The 19987-nt window shown below is 50.9% G+C and overlaps 7 protein-coding genes across 7 annotated transcripts; 5 read left to right on the top strand and 2 right to left on the bottom strand.

Annotated features, from left to right (window-relative positions):
* Positions 1–107: 107 nt before the first annotated feature.
* On the top strand, positions 108–1982 carry ALT_6864 (putative amidase; the record flags this gene model as incomplete). Its single annotated transcript, XM_033559592.2, has 5 exons — positions 108–296; positions 350–471; positions 529–596; positions 649–914; positions 978–1982. 5 exons carry the CDS (start codon positions 108–110, stop codon positions 1980–1982), a joined length of 1650 nt encoding a protein of 549 aa, XP_033415483.2.
* A 301-nt stretch (positions 1983–2283) lies between these two features.
* Positions 2284–3919, top strand: ALT_6863 (HesA/MoeB/ThiF family protein; the record flags this gene model as incomplete). Its single annotated transcript, XM_033559593.2, has 3 exons — positions 2284–2533; positions 2624–2837; positions 2902–3919. The coding sequence occupies 3 exons, from the start codon at positions 2284–2286 to the stop codon at positions 3917–3919; spliced, it is 1482 nt and encodes a 493-aa protein (XP_033415484.2).
* A 114-nt stretch (positions 3920–4033) lies between these two features.
* ALT_6862 (RlpA-like double-psi beta-barrel domain-containing protein) lies at positions 4034–4925 on the bottom strand (the record flags this gene model as incomplete). The annotated part of the gene is made up of 3 exons (XM_033559594.1): positions 4034–4164; positions 4244–4488; positions 4564–4925. The coding sequence occupies 3 exons, from the start codon at positions 4923–4925 to the stop codon at positions 4034–4036; spliced, it is 738 nt and encodes a 245-aa protein (XP_033415485.1).
* Positions 4926–5926: 1001 nt separating this feature from the next.
* ALT_6861 (aromatic acid exporter family protein) lies at positions 5927–9370 on the top strand (the record flags this gene model as incomplete). Its single annotated transcript, XM_089600143.1, has 6 exons — positions 5927–6093; positions 6143–6175; positions 6223–7600; positions 7653–8752; positions 8835–9194; positions 9244–9370. 6 exons carry the CDS (start codon positions 5927–5929, stop codon positions 9368–9370), a joined length of 3165 nt encoding a protein of 1054 aa, XP_089455605.1.
* Positions 9371–16450: 7080 nt separating this feature from the next.
* ALT_6860 (uncharacterized protein) lies at positions 16451–16663 on the bottom strand (the record flags this gene model as incomplete). The annotated part of the gene is made up of 1 exon (XM_033559598.2): positions 16451–16663. One exon carries the CDS (start codon positions 16661–16663, stop codon positions 16451–16453), a length of 213 nt encoding a protein of 70 aa, XP_033415489.2.
* A 1022-nt stretch (positions 16664–17685) lies between these two features.
* On the top strand, positions 17686–18830 carry ALT_6859 (putative sexual development protein (LsdA); the record flags this gene model as incomplete). The annotated part of the gene is made up of 2 exons (XM_033559599.2): positions 17686–18066; positions 18123–18830. 2 exons carry the CDS (start codon positions 17686–17688, stop codon positions 18828–18830), a joined length of 1089 nt encoding a protein of 362 aa, XP_033415490.2.
* Positions 18831–19487: 657 nt separating this feature from the next.
* ALT_6858 (uncharacterized protein) lies at positions 19488–19802 on the top strand (the record flags this gene model as incomplete). Its single annotated transcript, XM_033559600.2, has 1 exon — positions 19488–19802. One exon carries the CDS (start codon positions 19488–19490, stop codon positions 19800–19802), a length of 315 nt encoding a protein of 104 aa, XP_033415491.2.
* Between the last annotated feature and the right edge of the window lie 185 nt (positions 19803–19987).

Genomic DNA, 19987 nt, shown 5'->3' with positions numbered 1-19987 from the left:
TGATCTCCCCAGAATATATAAGGAAGCGGAAAGGAAATGTGTACCTGATTGCAGCAGTATTGTCTATCGCAGCATTCGGAGTTGTGCTGGCCTATATTTCAACAACCATGTTACACTGGAGCAAATGGTTACTGGTGCCCTTTCTGTATGTTGCGAGCACTGCATCAAGTTTTAAAAATTCGCCGAATGGTGCAACTGGTTGTCAATGTGTATCCCACTCCCTGATTGAAGCAACGACGGCTGAGCTCCAGGAGGGGCTCGCTAAAGGCTGCTTCTCCAGTGTCGACCTGGTCAATGTTGGTGCACTTCCTCTCCCATAAACAGGCATTGATAATAATTAAGGTAATAGGCGTATGTGGCGCGGATACATGAGGTCAATTCGACACTTCATATGGTCCAAGAGGTTAACCCCGACGCATGGGATATAGCTCGGCAGCTTGACTTGGAGAGAAAAGATGGAATCCTACGAGGGTGAGGCAAACAGCTGTTAGGACGTTCATGATAAAAACTATTCGCTGACAGTAGCAGACCTTTGCATGGCCTTCCCATCCTAGTCAAAGGCAACATCGGCACCGAGGACAAAATGGAAACAGCTGGTAAGCTTGTATGCGGTGATATCCAGACTCAACAACTGACCAAGACTACCAGCCGGCTCTTATGCGCTCGTTGGCGCCAAGGTGGCTGCGGATTCAACAGTTGCAAAGAAGCTCAGACAGGCAGGCGTCATCATCCTCGGCAAGACCAGCATGTCAGAGTGGGCGAACTTCAGGTCACTGAATGGATCATCCGGCTGGAACGCCCAGGGAGGCCAGACATATGCAGCTTACTACCCAAAGCAGGATCCCAGCGGTAGCTCGAGTGGGAGTGGCGTTGCAGCTGATTTGGGCCTTGCCTGTGCAGCTCTAGGTACCGAGGTAAATGACTTTCATCCACAGAGTTCCCATACCATCGTGTGCTAAATTCCGAGGATTGATCAGACAAGTGGAAGCATTCTATCTCCGAGTGAGAATAACAATATTGTCGGTATAAAGCCCACCGTCGGTCTCACATCACGATACATGGTCATCCCCATCAGCGAGCGCCAGGATACAATCGGGCCGATGGCCAGGACTGTCAAAGACGCAGCAATTATCCTTCAAGCAATTGCAGGTCCAGACAAAAATGACAACTATACTCTGGCGTCTCCATTTGGCAGTCATCTCCCGAATTACGTCGCAGCTTGCAAGTTGTCCGGGTTGAAAGGGAAACGAATCGGTATACCCCGTAACGTCATCAACACGTTGGGCGCTTCAAGTGAGCCGATAGTGTCTGCCTTTGAGGCCGCTGTCTCTGTGATTTCCAAAGCAGGCGCAACAATTGTTGACAACGCCAACTTCACAGGCTACGACGAGTACCTCAACACTTCGATCCCAGAGACTGTTGTGGCTGCTGATTTCATAAGCGATATCGCATCATATCTCTCGAAATTGAAGACCAACCCGAACAATCTTCACAATCTGGAAGATATTCGGCGCTTCACTCAGCACTCGCCACTAGAGGACTATCCATCCCGTGATACAGGCATCTGGGATCTCGCGCTTGCTAGAGGTATCAACAACACTTCGCCCGAGTTCTGGCCATTGCACTTGCAGAGCCTGTACTACGGAGAAGAGGGAGGGTTGACAGGAGCTTTATCCCGCCACAAACTTGATGCTGTCATTCTTCCCACAGCTGTCGCTCCCGATATACCGGCAATCATCGGGGCACCAGCGGTCACAGTCCCTCTTGGGTCTTTCCCTGAGGGAACTCCCATTGAGTACAATGAACGGGGCAACTTGGTTGAAAAAGCACCTGGTATCCCTTTTGGAATCAGCTTTCTTGGACCCAGATGGAGCGAGGAGAGCTTGATAGGCATGGCCTATGCATTCGAACAGCGGACGCTGGTGAGGAAGAAGCTGCAGAGATATATTGAACCGAGAAGTGACCTGAGCATGTTGTTGTAATGAGATGCCGGTCACGGGCAGAGCATATTCATCCTTAATTAATAGAGAGTTATGCAAAAAAAGTATATAAGAACAATTCTATAGAAATCCTTGAACAATGGACATCATAGATGCCGCAGGGCACGTGCACTGGGAATGCTGGGGATTACCCAGAAAGGAATAGCGCAGTTCCTGGTCGGCACGATAAGATTAGCTCCGCTCGCGGGGTTTTTAATTCGATGCGCCAAAGCAAGTGTTCAGGACGGATGGAAAAGCGCCGGAGTCCAGAGTGTCATTCCTATATATTTATTGCTGGCTTTTTATGGAGAATCTAGAGCAGACATGCGCGTCCTTACGCGCTCAAATAGCTGCCACCGAGGCCCAACTTGCAGGTCTGAAACGCGAGCTCGAAATAGCTGAGCAAACAGCCGCCGACGTCAAGGCTCAAGATACCGCGAGAACAAGCGCTGACGACAAAAGGAGTGACAATGGGACGAGGAAGTGGCCACTGCTGGACGAGGAATACAAGCGGTATGGAAGACAAATGATTGTACCGCAACTTGGGTTGCAAGGTATGTGCATTGAGCTCCTCCAGAAAAACAACAACCTCTGCGTCGGCTTGCTGATTATGACATTGCTAATATTTCTGATAATTTGGATAGGCCAATTAAATCTTCGCTCCGCACGAGTATTGATTGTTGGAGCGGGTGGACTTGGGTGTCCTGCAGCGCTGTACCTTGCTGGAGCGGGTGTGGGCACCTTGGGCCTGGTCGACGGGGACACTGTGGAAAACTCCAACCTGCATCGGCAAGTTCTGCATAGGAGCAAGAATGTTGGAAAGTTCAAAGTAGACAGCGCGATCGAATATCTGCGAGAGTTAGTCCAATGACGAATCCCGTCGAATGTGTTCAGGTACTGACTGGTTGATTCCGTGTTTCAGGTTGAATCCCCATCCTACATACGTCCCATATAGAGCACACCTCACTCCTCAAGAAGCTCCGGATATTTTCAAAGACTACGATCTCATTCTTGATTGCACAGATAATCCCGCAACGCGGTATTTGATCTCGGATACAGCGGTGCTGCTCGGGAAGCCTCTTGTTTCTGCTTCCGCCTTGCGGACAGAAGGACAGCTCATGGTGCTGAACTACCCTCCTCGACCGGTGGGAGACAAGCACGGAGGACCATGCTATCGATGCGTGTTTCCCAAACCGCCACCGGCGAACAGCGTTGTCAGCTGCGCTGACGGTGGGATTTTGGGCCCGGTTGTAGGCACAATGGGGGTTCTGCAAGCACTTGAGGCAATCAAGGTCATTACTTCGCCAACCGTAAATTCGAGCGCATCACCTCCATCTCTGCTTATATTCTCCGCATACTCGACGCCTCCGTTTCGAACCATTAGGCTGCGCGCTCGTCGTGCGAATTGTGCAGTGTGCTCTGCCGAGGCCAGCGTGACACTAGAGACGCTCAAATCAGGATCAACTGATTATGTCTTCTTTTGTGGTGTTGCAGGCCTGGAAGCGACACTTTTGCCGGAGGAACGTATTTCGCCCCTTGAGCTTAGGAAGAAACATCCGAAGGAAGTGCCACACGGCGACCGCCTAAGCAAGGAGCCCACGATCATCGACGTGAGAGAGAAGGTGCAATTCGATATTTGTAATTTGGAAAACAGCATCAACATTCCCATCTCGACCATTTTGTCGTCAGCGTCAAGTTCTACGAACGCAGACGCCAATGCGCAACCTTCGCTACCTTCCTGGCTACCACCAGACGTCGCGTCTGCTGACTCGACGGACCCCATATATGTTGTGTGTCGTCTTGGGAATGACTCACAGGTCGCAGTTCGGAAGTTGAAGGAGTTGGGGCTTGACCGGGGCGGACAGAGATATGTCGGTGATATACAAGGAGGGTTACGCGCATGGCGTGAACAAATCGATCCTGACTGGCCAGAATACTAAGTAAATACAATAGATCAATAATGTGAATAAAAAGACAGTTATGTATAGAAGTCATAACGGGTATATCAAACGTAGAGCAACAAAAAAAGCGGGCAAAGTGAGCCGAAATGCTCATCACTGTAATGAAGCAACAGGGGAGTCTTCCAGCCACGACCATTCAACGAGGACCCGACCAAGATCCATATCAGCGAGTTTCTGAAAGACAGCGGGCGAAACGTCCAAGTCTTTCACTTTACATCCCACACCTGGAAGCATGTCAGCAGATTGCCCACATAGTATCGCACAGCCAAGAAGGGATCAGATATGGCAGCGACTAAGACATACATCGATCAACAATCTTGACATCCACGCTCGATTCACCTCGACGAAGCCTCAATTTGAGCCCGCACAGCGGATTCGCATTCGGGTTTGATCCCGTCGAAGCAGCGTCGAACAGAACATGCGAGACGGCACAGATCATATCCGAGTCTGTGCTGGTGATGCCGCATGAGCCGAGGCCGGGGTTATAGTAGGTCAAATCTCCCGAATAGGGACCACCATGAGAGGTGGGAAGAGGAAGATTTGAGTGGCTTAGTCTTGGTCAGTTGATACACCTGAAGAGATAGAATGCGAGTGATATGCGACACTCGCGCAAAACTACTCACCCTTTTCCCCTGGTCAATCCCACAGCAAGGCCGATGACCAGCGCAAGGAGACAGACGACCGCGACTGCAATTGCGATGATTACTAGGCGCTTCTTTTTCGAGAATTGTCGCCAGTTCCAGTTCAAGTTCCACCAAGCTGGTTTGGCGGGGAGATTCGCGCCGGGTTCTTTTGTCGCTATGGCTGCTGGCTCGGGAGAAGCCTCTGCGACACCGATAGGGACGGGCTTCCGCTTTGGGACCGCCGCAAAGGGGGGATGCGAAGCATCCTGACACAATTGCGGGGGAGGTTTCTCCACGTCTGTAGACATGACGACGACGTTGACTGATTCTTTCCTGGGGTTATTCAGGTTGAAGAATGTCATGGTGATGGAGGTCGCGATAGCCGCTTGCAGTCTCTGGACTCTGAAGATCAAAATTAAGGGGTTAATGAAAGAGACGCCAATTGATTGGCTGCATTTTCTATAGGATTTAGAGCAATCATCATTGGTAATTGATTCTCTAGATAGATATGCATCAGGAGAATGTGAGCATCATAGTGGTCTCAATGCATAATTGATACTCACATTCACATTCCGATAAAAATCTCGAGATCATTTTGATGACAGATCTCGTGGTTGCCAGTTGTCTCTCAAGTTCCCTTGCTTAATGCTGCTTGCATTCTCCGATCGGAGAATTCTCCTCGATAAGGCTGAAGAGAAGTCGAAACTGCAAAGTCTTAATTCATCATTACAGAAGAAGATAATCAAGATAAAGACAACAGACAGATAGATATAACATGATAACATCATCTGTTTCCACTTTTCAAGGAGAGAACTACTCAGCCACGAGTGCGACCCACAGACCAGTATTTGTTCCTTGCATCATTGCCCGGATGCTACCATCAACCACTGACCAACATCCATCTAATTGTCAAGGGTCTTGTCTCTCAGTCAGCAGTCATCAATGTGAGAAAGTACTATGATGTTGATCACCGTCTAAATCGAAAAGAAAAGAAGGGTCTGACGAAGCCAAGCGATTCTCTGCAGGACCGCAGATCCGAGGCATTTGTGAAGCTCCACGGCCCACTATCTAAGGCCATCAAATTCCGCCCAGACTGGGGATGTTGCATTTCCCGCTCTCAGTTCTAACCAAAACCTTAATCCACGTCCAGTCACTTTTAGAGGAATCTCTGCAAGAGTCGTGTAATTGTTACTCTCGAATTGACCTCAGCTTGCCCCGCGGCTATTGACCAACGTCGGGAGACGTATCCGTTGATCATTTGAACATGCCGATGATCGGCCCCAGTCTACTGAGAGAGTGAGCCCTCGACTGACGGTCCACGGATTGACAAACGCGGGGTGCGACTGAACTCGTTGATCCTATCATGGCGTCCCGAGTCAGTTCGCGCCAGTCGACAAGTTCGTCTCAGTACTCGCAGAATGATGAGCCAGACAACAAGAAAGAGCAGGAGAAATGGAATCTTTTCCGCATGATCAAGAATGGATGGGCCAGGTTGGACCTGGATCGGCGAACGGTGATCTTGATGATGAAGTGAGTGATGACAATTGACTCAACCTGTTCGAAACTCACAAGATATTAGGGGTGCTCTACCACCTGCTATTGCCATAGCCATGTAAGATGTCCTCAATTCCTCACATCAAATTGCCCTAACAACAACAGGTATCAAGCCGATTCTGTTGCGGCACGGTTCCCCACTACTGGTTATCTAATAGCAATCATCTCTGTTCTCGGATTTGCCATCATGCCACGGGCCAAATTCATCCAGATGATGCTCTTGGACGTGCTGGCGGTCTGCGTCGCAACGGCCTTTGCTCTGCTTATGATGCTCTGCAGTGTTAAAGCACGACAGAACACACAGTCTGCTGCGGATGCGGCCTCTATATCGAGTTCGGATCCGACAGCCAACGAATACAATTCATCTGCCTCCGCCGTGAGTGGCGTGCTGCTGTTTTTCCAGATATACCTGGTGCACTCGTTTCGTGCCCACTATCAACAGTTCCAATTTCCGGTGATCATCTATGCCATAATTGCCAATATCACCTCGTCATATGCCCCTCGGCTCCCCACCATGGCCGCCGGTATTGCTTTGGTAAGGACCTTGCTCGAAGCATGTTTGATCGGGTTGGGAATCTGTACGGGTGTCTCCCTGTTTCTCTTTCCTGTGACCTCAAGACACATTGTATTCAGAGAGATGGCAAGCTATATCGGGGGTCTTCGTGCAGGTCTCAAGGCTCATACAAAGTACTTTGAGAGTCTGGAGCGCGATGACATGTTTGGCCGGGCCGAGACATATGACGACACAGTCGAGAAATTTTCCAAGAAAGGCAAGGTTTATAGCCCAGAAGCAGAAGCTATTCGAACTGCGGTCCAGAAGATTACAGACCTCCACGGCAAATTGCACGCGGACCTGACCTTCGCGAAGCGCGAGTTCGCCATTGGAAAGCTCGGTCCTGACGATCTCCAAGCCATCTTCAGACATTTACGCCAAGTGATGATTCCTGTTGTCGGCCTCAGCTTCATTGTAGACATTTTCCAACGTCTCTCGGAGTACAATAAATGGAACGACCCTATTGACCCACTCGCAACGGACATAGCGACCACCATCCGCAGTCGTGTTGTACACGAATGGAACGAAATTATGAAGGCTGTGCATGATCCCTTTGCCTCCATTATCGAGACTATCGATAGCGGGCTAGAACACATTTCTTTATCGTTACAGCTGACGAAACCACCGAAAACTTCGGTCGGAAAGAAAGATGCGTCGACAGACGGGGCCGCGGATCTGGAAGCGTCCGCAGAGAAACCCCCGTCCCCGGGAGAAGCAGGGTTCGCGGCTTATTATGAGCGAAAGCTCAGCGACTTTAAGGTGGCAAAACGACTCGCTCTGAGGACCTGGAGTGAGGAGAAGGGCATCACCTTACCACCGGATTTCTTCGAGCGTCCTTCTTCTGACTTGCCCGACCTGGACGAATTCCTACTAGACAAATCCGGGGTCGGTCGCGATAGGAGTCGTCGACAGCTCTTTCTTTTTCTTTATGTAGGTGCAGAAGGCAACTTGCTCGCATTTCCGTGCTAACACCTTAAATTAGATGGAACAACTACTCTACTCGACAGGCCATACAGTACTAGATTTCATCCATTTCGCCGATGAGAAAGTCAAAAGCGGAAAGCTGTCAAGATCACGGCTGATCATTCCTGGTGCTAAACGCTTACTGAAGTGGTTACGCAGTATACTTCAGGCGGAGGATACTCACGAAGATGATCACTTGGGCGATATCCACACGCAGAACCATATCCTTCAGCTTGGTGAAGCGTACAGGCACAGGAAGGATCCTGAGCATTTGCCTCCTGAAACCACCATTCAGAAGATCGGCGACAAAATCAGGGTAATACCCTGGCTGCTGCGTTCATCAGAGTCAGCTTACGGATTTCGAGTGGCTTGCGCTACTATGACTATCTACGTGCTTGGCCTACTTCATCAGACTCAGACCTTCTTCATCCATCAGCGTCTGGTCTGGGCCATGATCATGGTCAACATCAGCATGTCACCGACCGCGGGACAGAGCATTTTCGGCTTTGTGCTTCGTCTGATTGGCACAGTGATAGCCATGGTTCTCAGCTTTTTGGCATGGTATATTCCAGGCCAAAAGACACCGGGCATCATTGTCTTCTTCTGGCTCTTTGTTGCCTGTGGGTTTTATGTCCCTATCAAGCATTTCCGCTTTCGGGTCGTCGGGATTATCGTCATCATCACCACTTCCATGATCATCGGCTATGAACTTCAGGTGCGCAAGGTTGGGCAACAGGCTGCGACCTCTAACGGCCAGGCCTACTATCCCATTTATCTTCTTGCTCCATATCGTCTGGCCATCGTGGCCGCAGGTATCGCGGTGGCATTTTTCTGGACATTTTTCCCATTTCCAATCTCCGAGCATGGAGTCCTTCGTCAGAGCCTTGGAGCTTCGCTTTATCTACTGGCGAATTATTATTCCATCATCCACGAGTCCGTGTCTGCGCGTTTGCGGGATGACGAAGGTGATCTGGCCTTGAAAACGTCAGCCGGGCGAAGGCTGCAAAAAGCGCGAGGCAAAGTGTTTTCTAAGCAGATGTTGATGTTGAATGGCTTGCGAACATCTTCGGAGTTCCTGAAATGGGAGGTGCCTATCGGAGGTCGGTTTCCCAAGAAGCGGTACCAGGCTATTATATCATCGATTGAGAAGTACAGCCCCATCTCACTTCACCCACAGTGCCTTACCACTGACATTCGATAGTATCGTAAATTATCTGAGTTTGCTAGGCTATGCCTCGGACACTCTTTTGCAGATAAGCGATGACCCCCACGCATCAAATTCTGACTGGCTTCACGACTTCAAAAGACTGGTGTCCAGTGCCCGCGTAACGACTCACGAGGTGACCTCCGTTCTGTGTCTTCTGTCAGCGAGTATTACGAACCGACAGCCTCTGCCGCCCTACTTGAAGACTCCCCGACCGTACAGCTTCACAAGGAGATTAGAAGCGCTCGACAAAGACATTCTCAGCATCAAGCACGTCGCAGAGCCGGGATTTGCCACGTTTTCTGTACTGCAGATCTCGACCAGATGCATTGTTGGAGACGTGGAGAGATTGATGAGGTAAGTCGGTCATCATCCATGTTTGATAACATGCTAACAGGCTTGTTAGAAATGTGAAAGCTCTCGTGGGAGAGCTTGACTTTTCCTTCCATGCTGTCAGCACAGCACATAGCACCAAGTCATCTCTAGATCAATCGCGTCTCTCGAGACCACCATCTCGCGAGAAGTTTGAGTGAGAGATTATACATGTTGTTTATACATATTTGAGGTTGTCAAGTCTCGACTTGTTCGCCATGACTGTACATATTTACGCATAGAACACGAATGTTATGTACATCGATATCTGGATATATTGTCTCGATTGCAGATTGGGCAACGGAAGGAAACTATGTCGTTCTCTGTTGTGCTGGCTATTCTTTCCAGCTGCTTTGCTAACTTTCTCAATAGGTGCAAGTGAGAATGAAAATTAGTTTCATCATTGGATTCGCGTTCAATGGCCTAATTGTTCATGACTTTAGCAACAGAACGGCGTGACTCCAACAATAGCGACTGCAATACCGACTGAACTTGGCAGTTGCACGGATGATTCGAAACGGCGAATATTGAGCCTCCTACATTCCAGACTCGAGTTAAACAAGATTATTAGGTCATCTAGGAACTCCTTGCACGATCCGTGCGCCATATCGACAAATCCTGCGTGGTCGAACACTCAACGGAATAACGCATCAGGAATGCAGGAGAATATGCGGACGACGACTCCACTGGAGCTTGAATCAAGGGCTCAGCCTCAAGACCAGTTTCAACTCCTTCTTTCTCTATTCCTGGCATAAATAATCCTGGCATAAATAATCCTGACTCCACCATGTGAGCATCTGTGCGCACGACTTTCCATGTCGAGGGTCTATCATCAGTGCATCCCTTGCGGAGAATTAATGATGCTTTTGCAGTAAGCCACCATGGGGAACCGGGTCTTTTCCGATCTTGTCGTCGATAAATATGCCTTCGACCATAATTCTCCTCGGGTAGTTTTCTCATCATTCTCCAGGACACTTGTCTACTGACACCGGCGCCATCTATGTCTTGACCTCCGCAACCACACCAAATGGGTGTAGAATCCATTGACACGGACTACACTGCGAACACCACCAGAGACCACTTCAAGTCCGGCACAGCATTCCACAGCTACGATGACGATACGTTTTCCTATACTGACACGGTCGAGCTGTCCGTGGCGGTCGCAAACCCAGGGAGCAGAGAATGGAGGCCCCGAGTCAAGGAGTGGCTCGTTCTGATCTGTATATCGATCTTGACGATGCTGGTCGCATTTGACGCGACAATGGTCATACCATTCATCCCGGTAAGCGCTCCAAGACACACCGCTGACTCCCCTCTTAACGACTGGCCAGGGCTTATCACTCACGTTTGGAGAACCCCTCAGCAGCACCCTCTGGCTCAACTCATGCTACCTTCTCGCCAGCGCAGCAGGACAGATCTTCTTTTCGATACTCGCCGAGGTCATCGGACACGGGCCACTGTTGGTCGCGGCATCTGTCCTCTCAACAGTCGGAACAGGAGTATGCGGTGGCTCCCTGCAACTATCCGAGCTCGTCGCCGGTCGATTCATACAAGGCCTCGGCGGAGGGGGCGTGGTCTCTGTCTCGCTGCTCTGCCTCGCAGAAAACATCCCCGACAAACATCTCATACGCTTCTCAAACTATGTCTCCCGGGTCCGCCTGGCGGGCGCCATCCTCGGCCTGGTCATGGGCAGCTTGTTGTACGAGTACATCGCCTGGCGCGGCGCGTTCTACTCGAGCTTCTTCTTCTGTGCGCTCGGCATGCTCGTCATCCCCTTCGCAATCGAGCTGCGAGGCCACAGGGGGATCTCATCGCGGACGTTGCTGAAAATGGACTGGCTGGGCGGCGTGCTGACTCTCCTGGCCCTCTGCTCGCTGCTAATAGGAATCAGCTGGGGCGGAACAAGCTACCCCTGGAGCGACTGGCGGGTTCTGACGCCCCTCGCTATCGGGGCATCCTCGATCCTCGTGCTAGCCGTATACGAAACGAACTGGGCCTTTCGGCCATTCTTCCACAGGAACGATTTTGGCACTCTCCCTGTGCTGATGATGTACGCCGGCAGCTTCCTGCACGGGTTCACGGTTAGTCCCTTTCCCCCTCCCAATTGCCTCATCGCTAATTGCAATCGCATAGCTCTTCTACCACCTCCAAAACCTAACCATATACTTCGTCTTCGTCCGAGCGCTCCCCCTCCCATTAACCGCCGCCAGCCTCGCCTCGATAATTGCCCTCGCCCTGCTCACCCTAACCCTGACAGAGAAACTCGCCGTCCTCGACAACCGGCGACACTGTTTCTGGCTGGTCCGCGTCGGATGGATGCTTCTCATCCTCTGCACGGGGTGTCTCGTAACCCTGGACGCGACCACCCCAACCGCCGGATGGATCCTCGTCCTCTTGGCCACAGGCACGGGACACGGATGCTTGATGTCGGGATTCAAAAAGTGTCTGCGGCCGGCGCCCGTGCCGAGGGATTACGGCGAGCAGGAGGAGAGAAGCGTTAACCCTACAAGTGCGCTGCTGATGTGCGCGTTTTTTCGGACGGTGGGGATGTGTCTTGCTGTTACTGTTAGCGGGACGCTGTTTTTGGGTCGCGTCGCGGTGGAACTACAGGGTCAGTCGTTTGAGAGCGCCCAGGGACAGGCGACGGAGACGGCTTGGGCCCGCATCCCGGAAGACCGGTTCAGGAGCACCTGTGCAGCCAGCCTGGAATTTCTGTGGTTGGTGCTGACTGGGGTCGCGAGTCTGGGGGGTGTTTCTTCGGTGTTTACTAGGGCCGTGGGATGAATAGAAATTAATCAAGCATTTCCCAATGAAATGACATCAGCGGAATTAGCTTCCTGTTGTGTAGACTACCTGCTTCTGTGCCTTGATTACAGCAGCTTTAGCTCGTTCCAGCGGGGGTGGCCGCGAGGCTTAGCCCAGTTCTTAAACACCATCCCTCCAGGCTATCCCGCATAACAGGGACGCTAAAATGCATTTCGTTGTGTCATGGAATCCCATCCCCCAGCCCATTGGAACCGCAGTATCCGACTTCAGAACTCTATTGCCCTGCGTGATGTCATCCGCCTCTCATGGGGAATTCCCCATACAACACATCTCCGCGGAAGCCAAGATCGTTAAATACATTGTAACTCGTATGACAGACAACCTCCATTCCCAGCGCTTCAGGAAGTTATAAGTAGTCAAGCAATCATGCCAAAACCCACTGGCGCAACCGACCTCGAAGTCCTCAATGAGCCGGACTGGACGCAATCGCACAGTCACCGCGTCGGCGTGCGCAACCGCGATGATCGCTTCCCCGGTCTGACGCACGAGGGCGACGACTGGCGCTATGAGCTCGAGAAGGAGGCCGAGACACGGGCGGAGGAGCTGCGGGCCAAGGCCAAGAGAGGGGAGCTACTAACTGTGCGGGACTTTTTGCAACAGCAGGAGGTGAGCATATTCATATCCTGTTTTCCCTGTCAGTGCCTAGAAATGGAGGGAGGCTTATCTTTGTAGGACTTCCATTTGAGGAGGCCGGATGTGCATCCGAAGCATTGGCGATATGTACTGCATACGACGGAGGAGTTCATCAAGGAAGACCAGCCATGGTTGATTAACGAGAAGAAGAAAGAGATGGAAGAGCAGGAGAAGGAGAAGGAGAACAAAAAGCAGCAAGAAAAAGGAGGGGAGCAGCAGCAACAGCAACAGCAACAACAACAACAACAGCAGCAGCAGCAGCAGCAGCAGCAGCAGCAGGAGGGTGGGGGTGATGACTCGGAGAAGAAGCCTGCCGAATCAGGTCAGGAAGAACCAAAGCAGGGCGACGAGGAAGACTCGAAGCCAAAGTATACCCCAGAGCAACAGGCACTCCTGGCGTATCTGAAGCAAGAGGCAGAGTATATGCGGTCGTTGAAATCGAACGACGGAAAGGGCCGTTCGCCTGCGGGGACCTCCTTTATACCAGCCGAGATCGACGAAGCCGATCAATTCACCCCAGACAACTGGGTTCCAAGGACAGACCACTTGATCCGATTAACCGGGAAGCATCCGCTGAATGGCGAGCCAGATCTGGTTGAGCTCGTCGACGCAGGTCTCATCACCCCCAATTACCTACACTATGTGCGCAGTCACGGCCCGGTGCCTCACCTCCTCTGGGAGAACCACAAGCTGGAGATCTCCGCCGGCAAGTCATTGACCTTGTTAATGGACGATTTGAAGGATAAGTTCGAGAGCATCAACATTCCCGCCGTGATGGCGTGCGATGGGAACCGAAGAAAGGAGCTCAATCTGATTAAGCGCAGCAAAGGGTTCAACTGGGGTCCGGCCGCCGTAGGTTGTGCCTATTGGAAGGGCGTACTCGTGCGAGATGTCTTGCTCATGGCGGATATCCTGCAGCTGATGGACGATTACAAGGATGTGCCTCTTTGGGTGAATTTTGGAGGTGCCGAGATTCTCAGCGAAGGAAAGTACGAGACCTCCATCCCTCTGGACTACTGCATGGATCCATGCAATGATGTGATTCTTGCCTATGAGATGAATGACTCGCCCATACCTCCGGACCATGGCTACCCGCTGCGCTTGGTGATTCCAGGGTACGTGGGCGGACGTTGTGTGAAGTGGCTGGAGAAGATCTGGGTCACTGACCGTGAGAATGACACCTATTACCATATCTTCGATAACCGGGTCGTGCCGCCCTTTGTGACCGACCGGTTTGACGAAATAGGTCAGACCATGTATCGTCTCCCGAGCACGGCATGCAACGAACAGATGCTGAACTCGGTCATTGCGAGGCCGGCGCAGGGAGAGAGGATCGATCTCACGGAAATAAGAAAGGGCAGGAAATATCGAATTATGGGCTATGCGTATAACGGAGGTGGGAACGAGGTACAGAGAGTTGAAGTCAGTCTCAATGGTGGTGTCAACTGGCTCTATTGCGTTCGCAAGGTATGTCGGTATCCATGTCTGCGATGGGTAGTGCATTCCTTCTGACGCCTCTTGATATGGAACAGTTTCCCGAGGCACCGCTGCGACATGGCCGGAAATTCTGGACTTGGTTGCACTGGCATGTGGACATCGACATCACGCAGCTACTTCGCGCTGAGCAGATCACTGTCCGTTGCTGGGATGTGAACAAGAACACCCAGCCAGAGAATCCGACGTGGAACCTCGAAGGGTAAGTGTCGAGCCATGAAAGTGAATCGGAGGTATAGCCTTGCTGAACACAAGCAGGATGATGAACAACTGCCACTACGTCGTCAAGTCCGAAACCTCAGTGGACCCGACGAACAATAAGCCGTACCTGCTGTTCCGTCACCCCACTGAAGCTGGCACGGGCGAGAACGGGTGGATGAAACCCTCGATCGATATCCAGAAGGAAGACATCCGACGATCAGCAGCCGTTCCCGAGAAGCAGTTCACCCGTGAGGAGATTGAAAAGCACACCACGGATGATGACTGCTGGATCATCATCAATGGTAAAGTATACGATGCCACCAGCGTCCTGAGCTGGCATCCAGGAGGAAAAGCGCCCATTATGGCCCACGCCGGCCGAGTTCATCAAGACACGTCGGAGGAATTCGAAAGTATCCACGACGATTATGCTGTTCAGAAATTAGAGGGTATACCATCCCATCCTTCTCCGTCCCCATCATGACATGCTAACATATCGGTCAGAGTGCCTCCTGGGGTCCGTCACCCAGAAAACGCAGGAGTTCATCAAGCACGACGCCGAAGAAAAAGCTAAGGAGAAAGCGAAATCAGCAAAGGAGGAAAACGAGGTTGCTCTCAAGCGTCACAAGTATGTCCTCTATTCTTCGCATCATGGCTATGAAAGCTCACCTCGATCGCAGATGGACTGCAGTCAAATTCCTCCGCAAACGACCATTATCGGAAGACACAAAGTGCTACACCTTTGAGCTTCCTTCCAAAGACAAGAAGCTCGGTTTGGAAACAGGGCAGCACCTCCAGATCGGCTTCCACTTCAAGGACCGGCTCGTCATTCGTCCATACACCCCTACCCGGCCGATCCTGGAGTCCGAAGAAGACGGCACGTTCGACCTTGTCGTCAAAACGTACTTCCCTAGTTCCGCACAACCAGGCGGCACGATGAGTAACATCCTCGACTGCCTCCAGGAAGGCGAAGAGGTCGAAGTCAAAGGTCCCACAGGCGAGATCCGATACCGCGGGAACGGCGAATTCCGCGTCGACGAGAAGACGTATCATTTCGATCACATCACTTTGATTCTCGGAGGATCGGGCATTACACCGGGGTATCAGCTCATTGCACGAATCCTGAGGACAGAACAGGGGAAAGGACCGAAGGTCAGGGCTATTGATGCCAATAAGTCCGAGGATGATATTTTGATGCGCGGCGAACTCGACAAGTACGCGAAAGAACATCCGGACCAGTTCCAGATTACGTACGTGCTTTCTCACCCGGCGGACGACTGGAAGGGAGAAAAGGGGCATGTGAATGAGGAGATCCTCCACAAGTACGCCTTTGAACCGGGGGAGAAGAGTGCTGCGCTTCTGTGTGGTCCGCCGACCATGATTCAGAAAGCGGTCTTGCCGGTTCTGAAGAAGTGGGGATATGATGAGGACAAGAATTTGTTTGGTTTTTAGTATTGCCTTTTGGATTTGCACTTTCCTATTTTCTGGTGGGAGGATTCTACGTGGGAACACTCATGGGTTGTTGTACTGCGGCAGTTGCTTAGTACTTTCGTGTTTGGATTCCCTGAAGCAACAAAACTCGGAGCAAGCTTTCTCGCATAATCTTGGATTATCAGAAAGAGTTGAATGGCAAATAGACATAAGTCTAGAAGAATCAAGCACAAGTAAGGTGTAAGAAAGGCAGTCTGCACTAGAATCCATCAAGACCTCGCCTAGTTCCAAGTACTCGGCGGGGTTGCCTGTCGTCATGTCATGCCATATAAAATGTACGTAACACAATAGAGTCATATAAGTCCAGTTTTACTTTCCTAGTCTTACGGTGCAGTATAGAATCAGAACGGCTGTATCAACTGGTTGATTGACCGATTGATTGATTGACTGGTTGTTTGACTGACCTAGCCTAGTATACAGACGGTCCAAGCACATGACGATAGGCACAAGCATTATGCATTATATCTATTCACAATGACGCGAACATTGCGTAAACAATAGCAAGGCAGCTCGAAGCTGCTGGTATCGAGCTGATAAAATCAACGGAACAGAACAGCAGCCAAGGCAAATGAAGAGACAGAAGTGAGAAGACATGCTTCTCAACTCCGCGTCATGAGCGGATAAGGAGTTGGCACCCGCTTCAAGCCATAGCCTGAGTGCTCGTCCGCCTTTGAGGGCGTTATTTTCAGTTTGAATGAACTGACTCGCTCCTTGAACGAGGACTCTTTGGAGTCGTTAGCTGGCTTGGGCTTGCGGAGCTCGTCGAGGAGCTTGAGGTAGTGCTTGAGAGGGTTGGAGTTTTCCTTGGCCATGATCGAGTAAAGGTAAAGAAGCTTTTGGAGTTGAGATGAAGAAAGGTTTTCAAGTTGAGATGAAGAAATTTTCTCTTTGGCAGAGTGTTCTTGGAGGAAGGACGAGGGATGAAAGAGAGAAAAAAGGAAGAAGAAAACAGAAGTGAAGGCTATACTCCTTCGGCTGTCTAAGAATAGATAGCGTTCCAGAGAAATCTGAAGGAAAATGACAACAGAGTGATGCCATGAGCTGTGGAAGTTGACTCTGATGACCCAAGAATAGTGCGCTTTGGCTTGGGGGCTGGACATATATTACGATTCGAAGAAGTCAGGCACACGGAGGCAGGGTTGGTCGTCAGAATGATGCTGAGCTATATCGCAGGAGGCATCCGGATACTGGCATTCGATCTTTTTAGAATGGGCTGAAGAAGAACTGGCGCTTTCAGATTCGTAGTTTACGTCTAAGGCTCGCCGTACTTGACATTCTTCTCATTGATTCTGCAGGAAAGTGCAATGGCAGCAGCAGGAGCAGTACCTTCGTAGTGGTCGCCGAAGTCGTCTCCGTGAGCTAACGTCCTACTTGCTAGCCCCAAATACACCTAACACCTTGTAAGAGCAACCAAAATTATGTACTACCGACTGTATAAACGAAGGAAAGAGACGGACGTCGCCTCATGAATGCAGATCTTGGAATAGAACCCGTCGTTCGCAGGAGCTCTGGGCAGTCCGTGGGCCTGCGGGATACGAGGTAGTCAGTCACCTCCTGCCTGCCTGAGGGCGCCGAGGGAATTGGTGACGGGGTCACTGTAGATGCTGCTCTGCGCCTTCCTGCAAAGGACAAGGGAAGGCGCATCTACGCTCGATACAGCTGGCTACTACTGTTTGTTTATATGGAGGCGATTCCCCTCTGGCACCTTCGAAAATCCCCCTCTTCTGCATCCTCTCCCAGCTTATACTCCATCTCTTAGATTCATTCCACTCGTTACACCTTTCAGTCTCATATCCTCTTACTGTTCAACCTTCCGAATTGCATCATCACCGTCATGATGCAGTTCCTTCTTATCGTTTTTCTGCTCTTCTTAGCGAATCCCACTCTCACTGCTCCGCACCGGCCGGGGCACAACGAATCTTCGCTGCCAGACAACCTGCCCTTTCCTTCTCCTGGTCAGCTGCGGGAAATAGAGCTGAGAGCACACGGAACGCTGCCAAACACACCGCCCCCAAATAACATCAGCCGACAGGGTATTGTCAACCTACAATGGATCGCTTTCAACGAGAACTTCGAGGTGGCTTTCTTCAACAGCCTTCTTCACAATGTCACCAACAATGTGACCGGCTATGTGATCCCTGACGACGACGACGAAGGCGAAGAAGATGGAGAAGACCGGGATATGGTCATCCGAAGTCTGACTGCAATTCTTGCGGTAAGCCTCCTCGGTAGACACGTCACTCAACGAGCTCGACTGACAATTGACTTTAGCAAGAAGAGTTGCATGAATTGAGCGCCAATATGGCCCTTCAACACTTCAATGTTTCGCCCATCCTTCCTTGCAGGTATCACTTCCCTGTCTCCGACTTTAATTCCGCGATCGTTCTCGCCGCCAATTTCACCGATCTTGTCCTTGGAACTTTGCAAGACGTGGTGGAGCGCTTTGCCGTCGAGGGCGACTTCAACTTCACTCGAATCATCTCTTCGGTGATTGGAAATGAAGGCGAACAAGAGGGCTGGTTCCGCGTGCTGCAGGACAAGGTTCCCAGCGAACTTCCCTTCCTCACTACCAGTGATCTCAACTTTGCTTTCTCCGCCATACTCAATGCCTTTGTCGTCCCCGGCAGCTGCCCAAATATCCATGAGATTCCACTGCAAAGATTTCACCCCTTGGCCATCCTGACACCACCCGAAAACCGGACGCAGATCATCCAAGTCGCCTTCAGGCCTGGCAGACACACGGCGCAGCGCTTGTGGATCACCTATATCAATCAACAGAATCTACCAATAGTGGAATCAATGAACATCATCTCCACCGAAAACCGGACAGTGGTCGCAGAGGTCCTTTTCCCGTACGACCAGTTCCTGATGAACGGACTGACCATTGCTGCTGTGACCAACAGCAGTGGTCCGTTCCGCAATGCGAACGACGTGGCTCGGGCGACAGTGGCTGGACCTGGCTTGATCATTGTCAATTGAGTTCTTGTTATAAATTGTGCTTTTCATTTTTCCATTATTATCGTCTAAGACTCCTGCCTTCTCATCCTCCTATGCTGTCATCACACTTGGTTGGTTGGGACTCTGGAAAACCGGGTTAGCTTCAGGTCTATGGCAAATCACCAGTGATTGCCTGATAGGTAGTTAGGTATAAAAAGAAATAAACGGTATTACCAGATAGCTGTCTCTACTCTCTCTTCTGTCTCCTCGGCCTTGACGCTCACTTTGTATTGTACGATCCGACGAATATCACCTTCATCGACACCGGACGGCCGTCAATGCTGACTGGCAGTACAATCTCTCCAATCTGCACGCTGTACACGGACCGAGTAATCAGTAGACTATTTGCGTGCTAGGCCAACTGTACTGGCGGCGCGGCCACCTCCAACAAAGTTCTTCGTGGAATCGGACTGTTCGACGTCTTTTTCGCGATGCCAACCGTACGCGCGGAAATGACATCTCGCCTCTACTAATATTGGCGTAGGCTAGAACATAAGGAGAGGCATAACTAGAGGCTAAGCCTGATTAATCAGCAGTCGCTGATCCGTAGTGTTGTGTGTGTCCTATGATAAGAGTCGATGTCATGTTTTCCTGCCTCATCAATGCATCATCCAGCGCAAAAGTCCAGGACAACACAAAATGAGCATCCGCAAAGTTCAAGGCTCACCAGATAAAGCCATCATTGAAACCATGAGAGATGACATTCTAAGGCATTCAGAGGATACCACCTACGAAGCTCTCTTTATCGTTGCTGCCCCTGTCGACTACGACTACCATGTTACGTGCGAGAACTTCGCCACTGTGTGCAAAGACCCGGACTATATCAGCCAGTGCATCATACAGGCTAAGTATGAGGCAAGGGGACCGAATGTACCCAAGCACTGGTTTCCGAATCCGCAACCGTTCAAAGCTACTCGAGTTTCGAAAGAGCAAACCGCAGAATCTGCATCGTGAAGCTTGTGTGTCTACTTGCCCGCTTCTAGGATGGATGCAGTGGCTGGGCTGCAGTTGGTAGACCGGGCGTGTTAAGGTCATAGTTACTATTCTTATGTTGCTGTCGTGCTTGTTTGGTTGGACTTCAGAAACTGAATTAGCTTAGGTCTCTGGCGAATCACCCGTGATTGCCTGATATGGTTATG

Source organism: Aspergillus lentulus (assembly GCF_001445615.1).
Source record: "Aspergillus lentulus DNA, contig: Alt12, strain: IFM 54703, whole genome shotgun sequence".
In the NCBI taxonomy this organism is placed as follows: Eukaryota; Fungi; Ascomycota; class Eurotiomycetes; order Eurotiales; family Aspergillaceae; genus Aspergillus; species Aspergillus lentulus.
The sequence above is the reverse complement of the archived record's forward strand: the minus strand, read 5'-3'. Positions and strand labels throughout refer to the sequence as shown.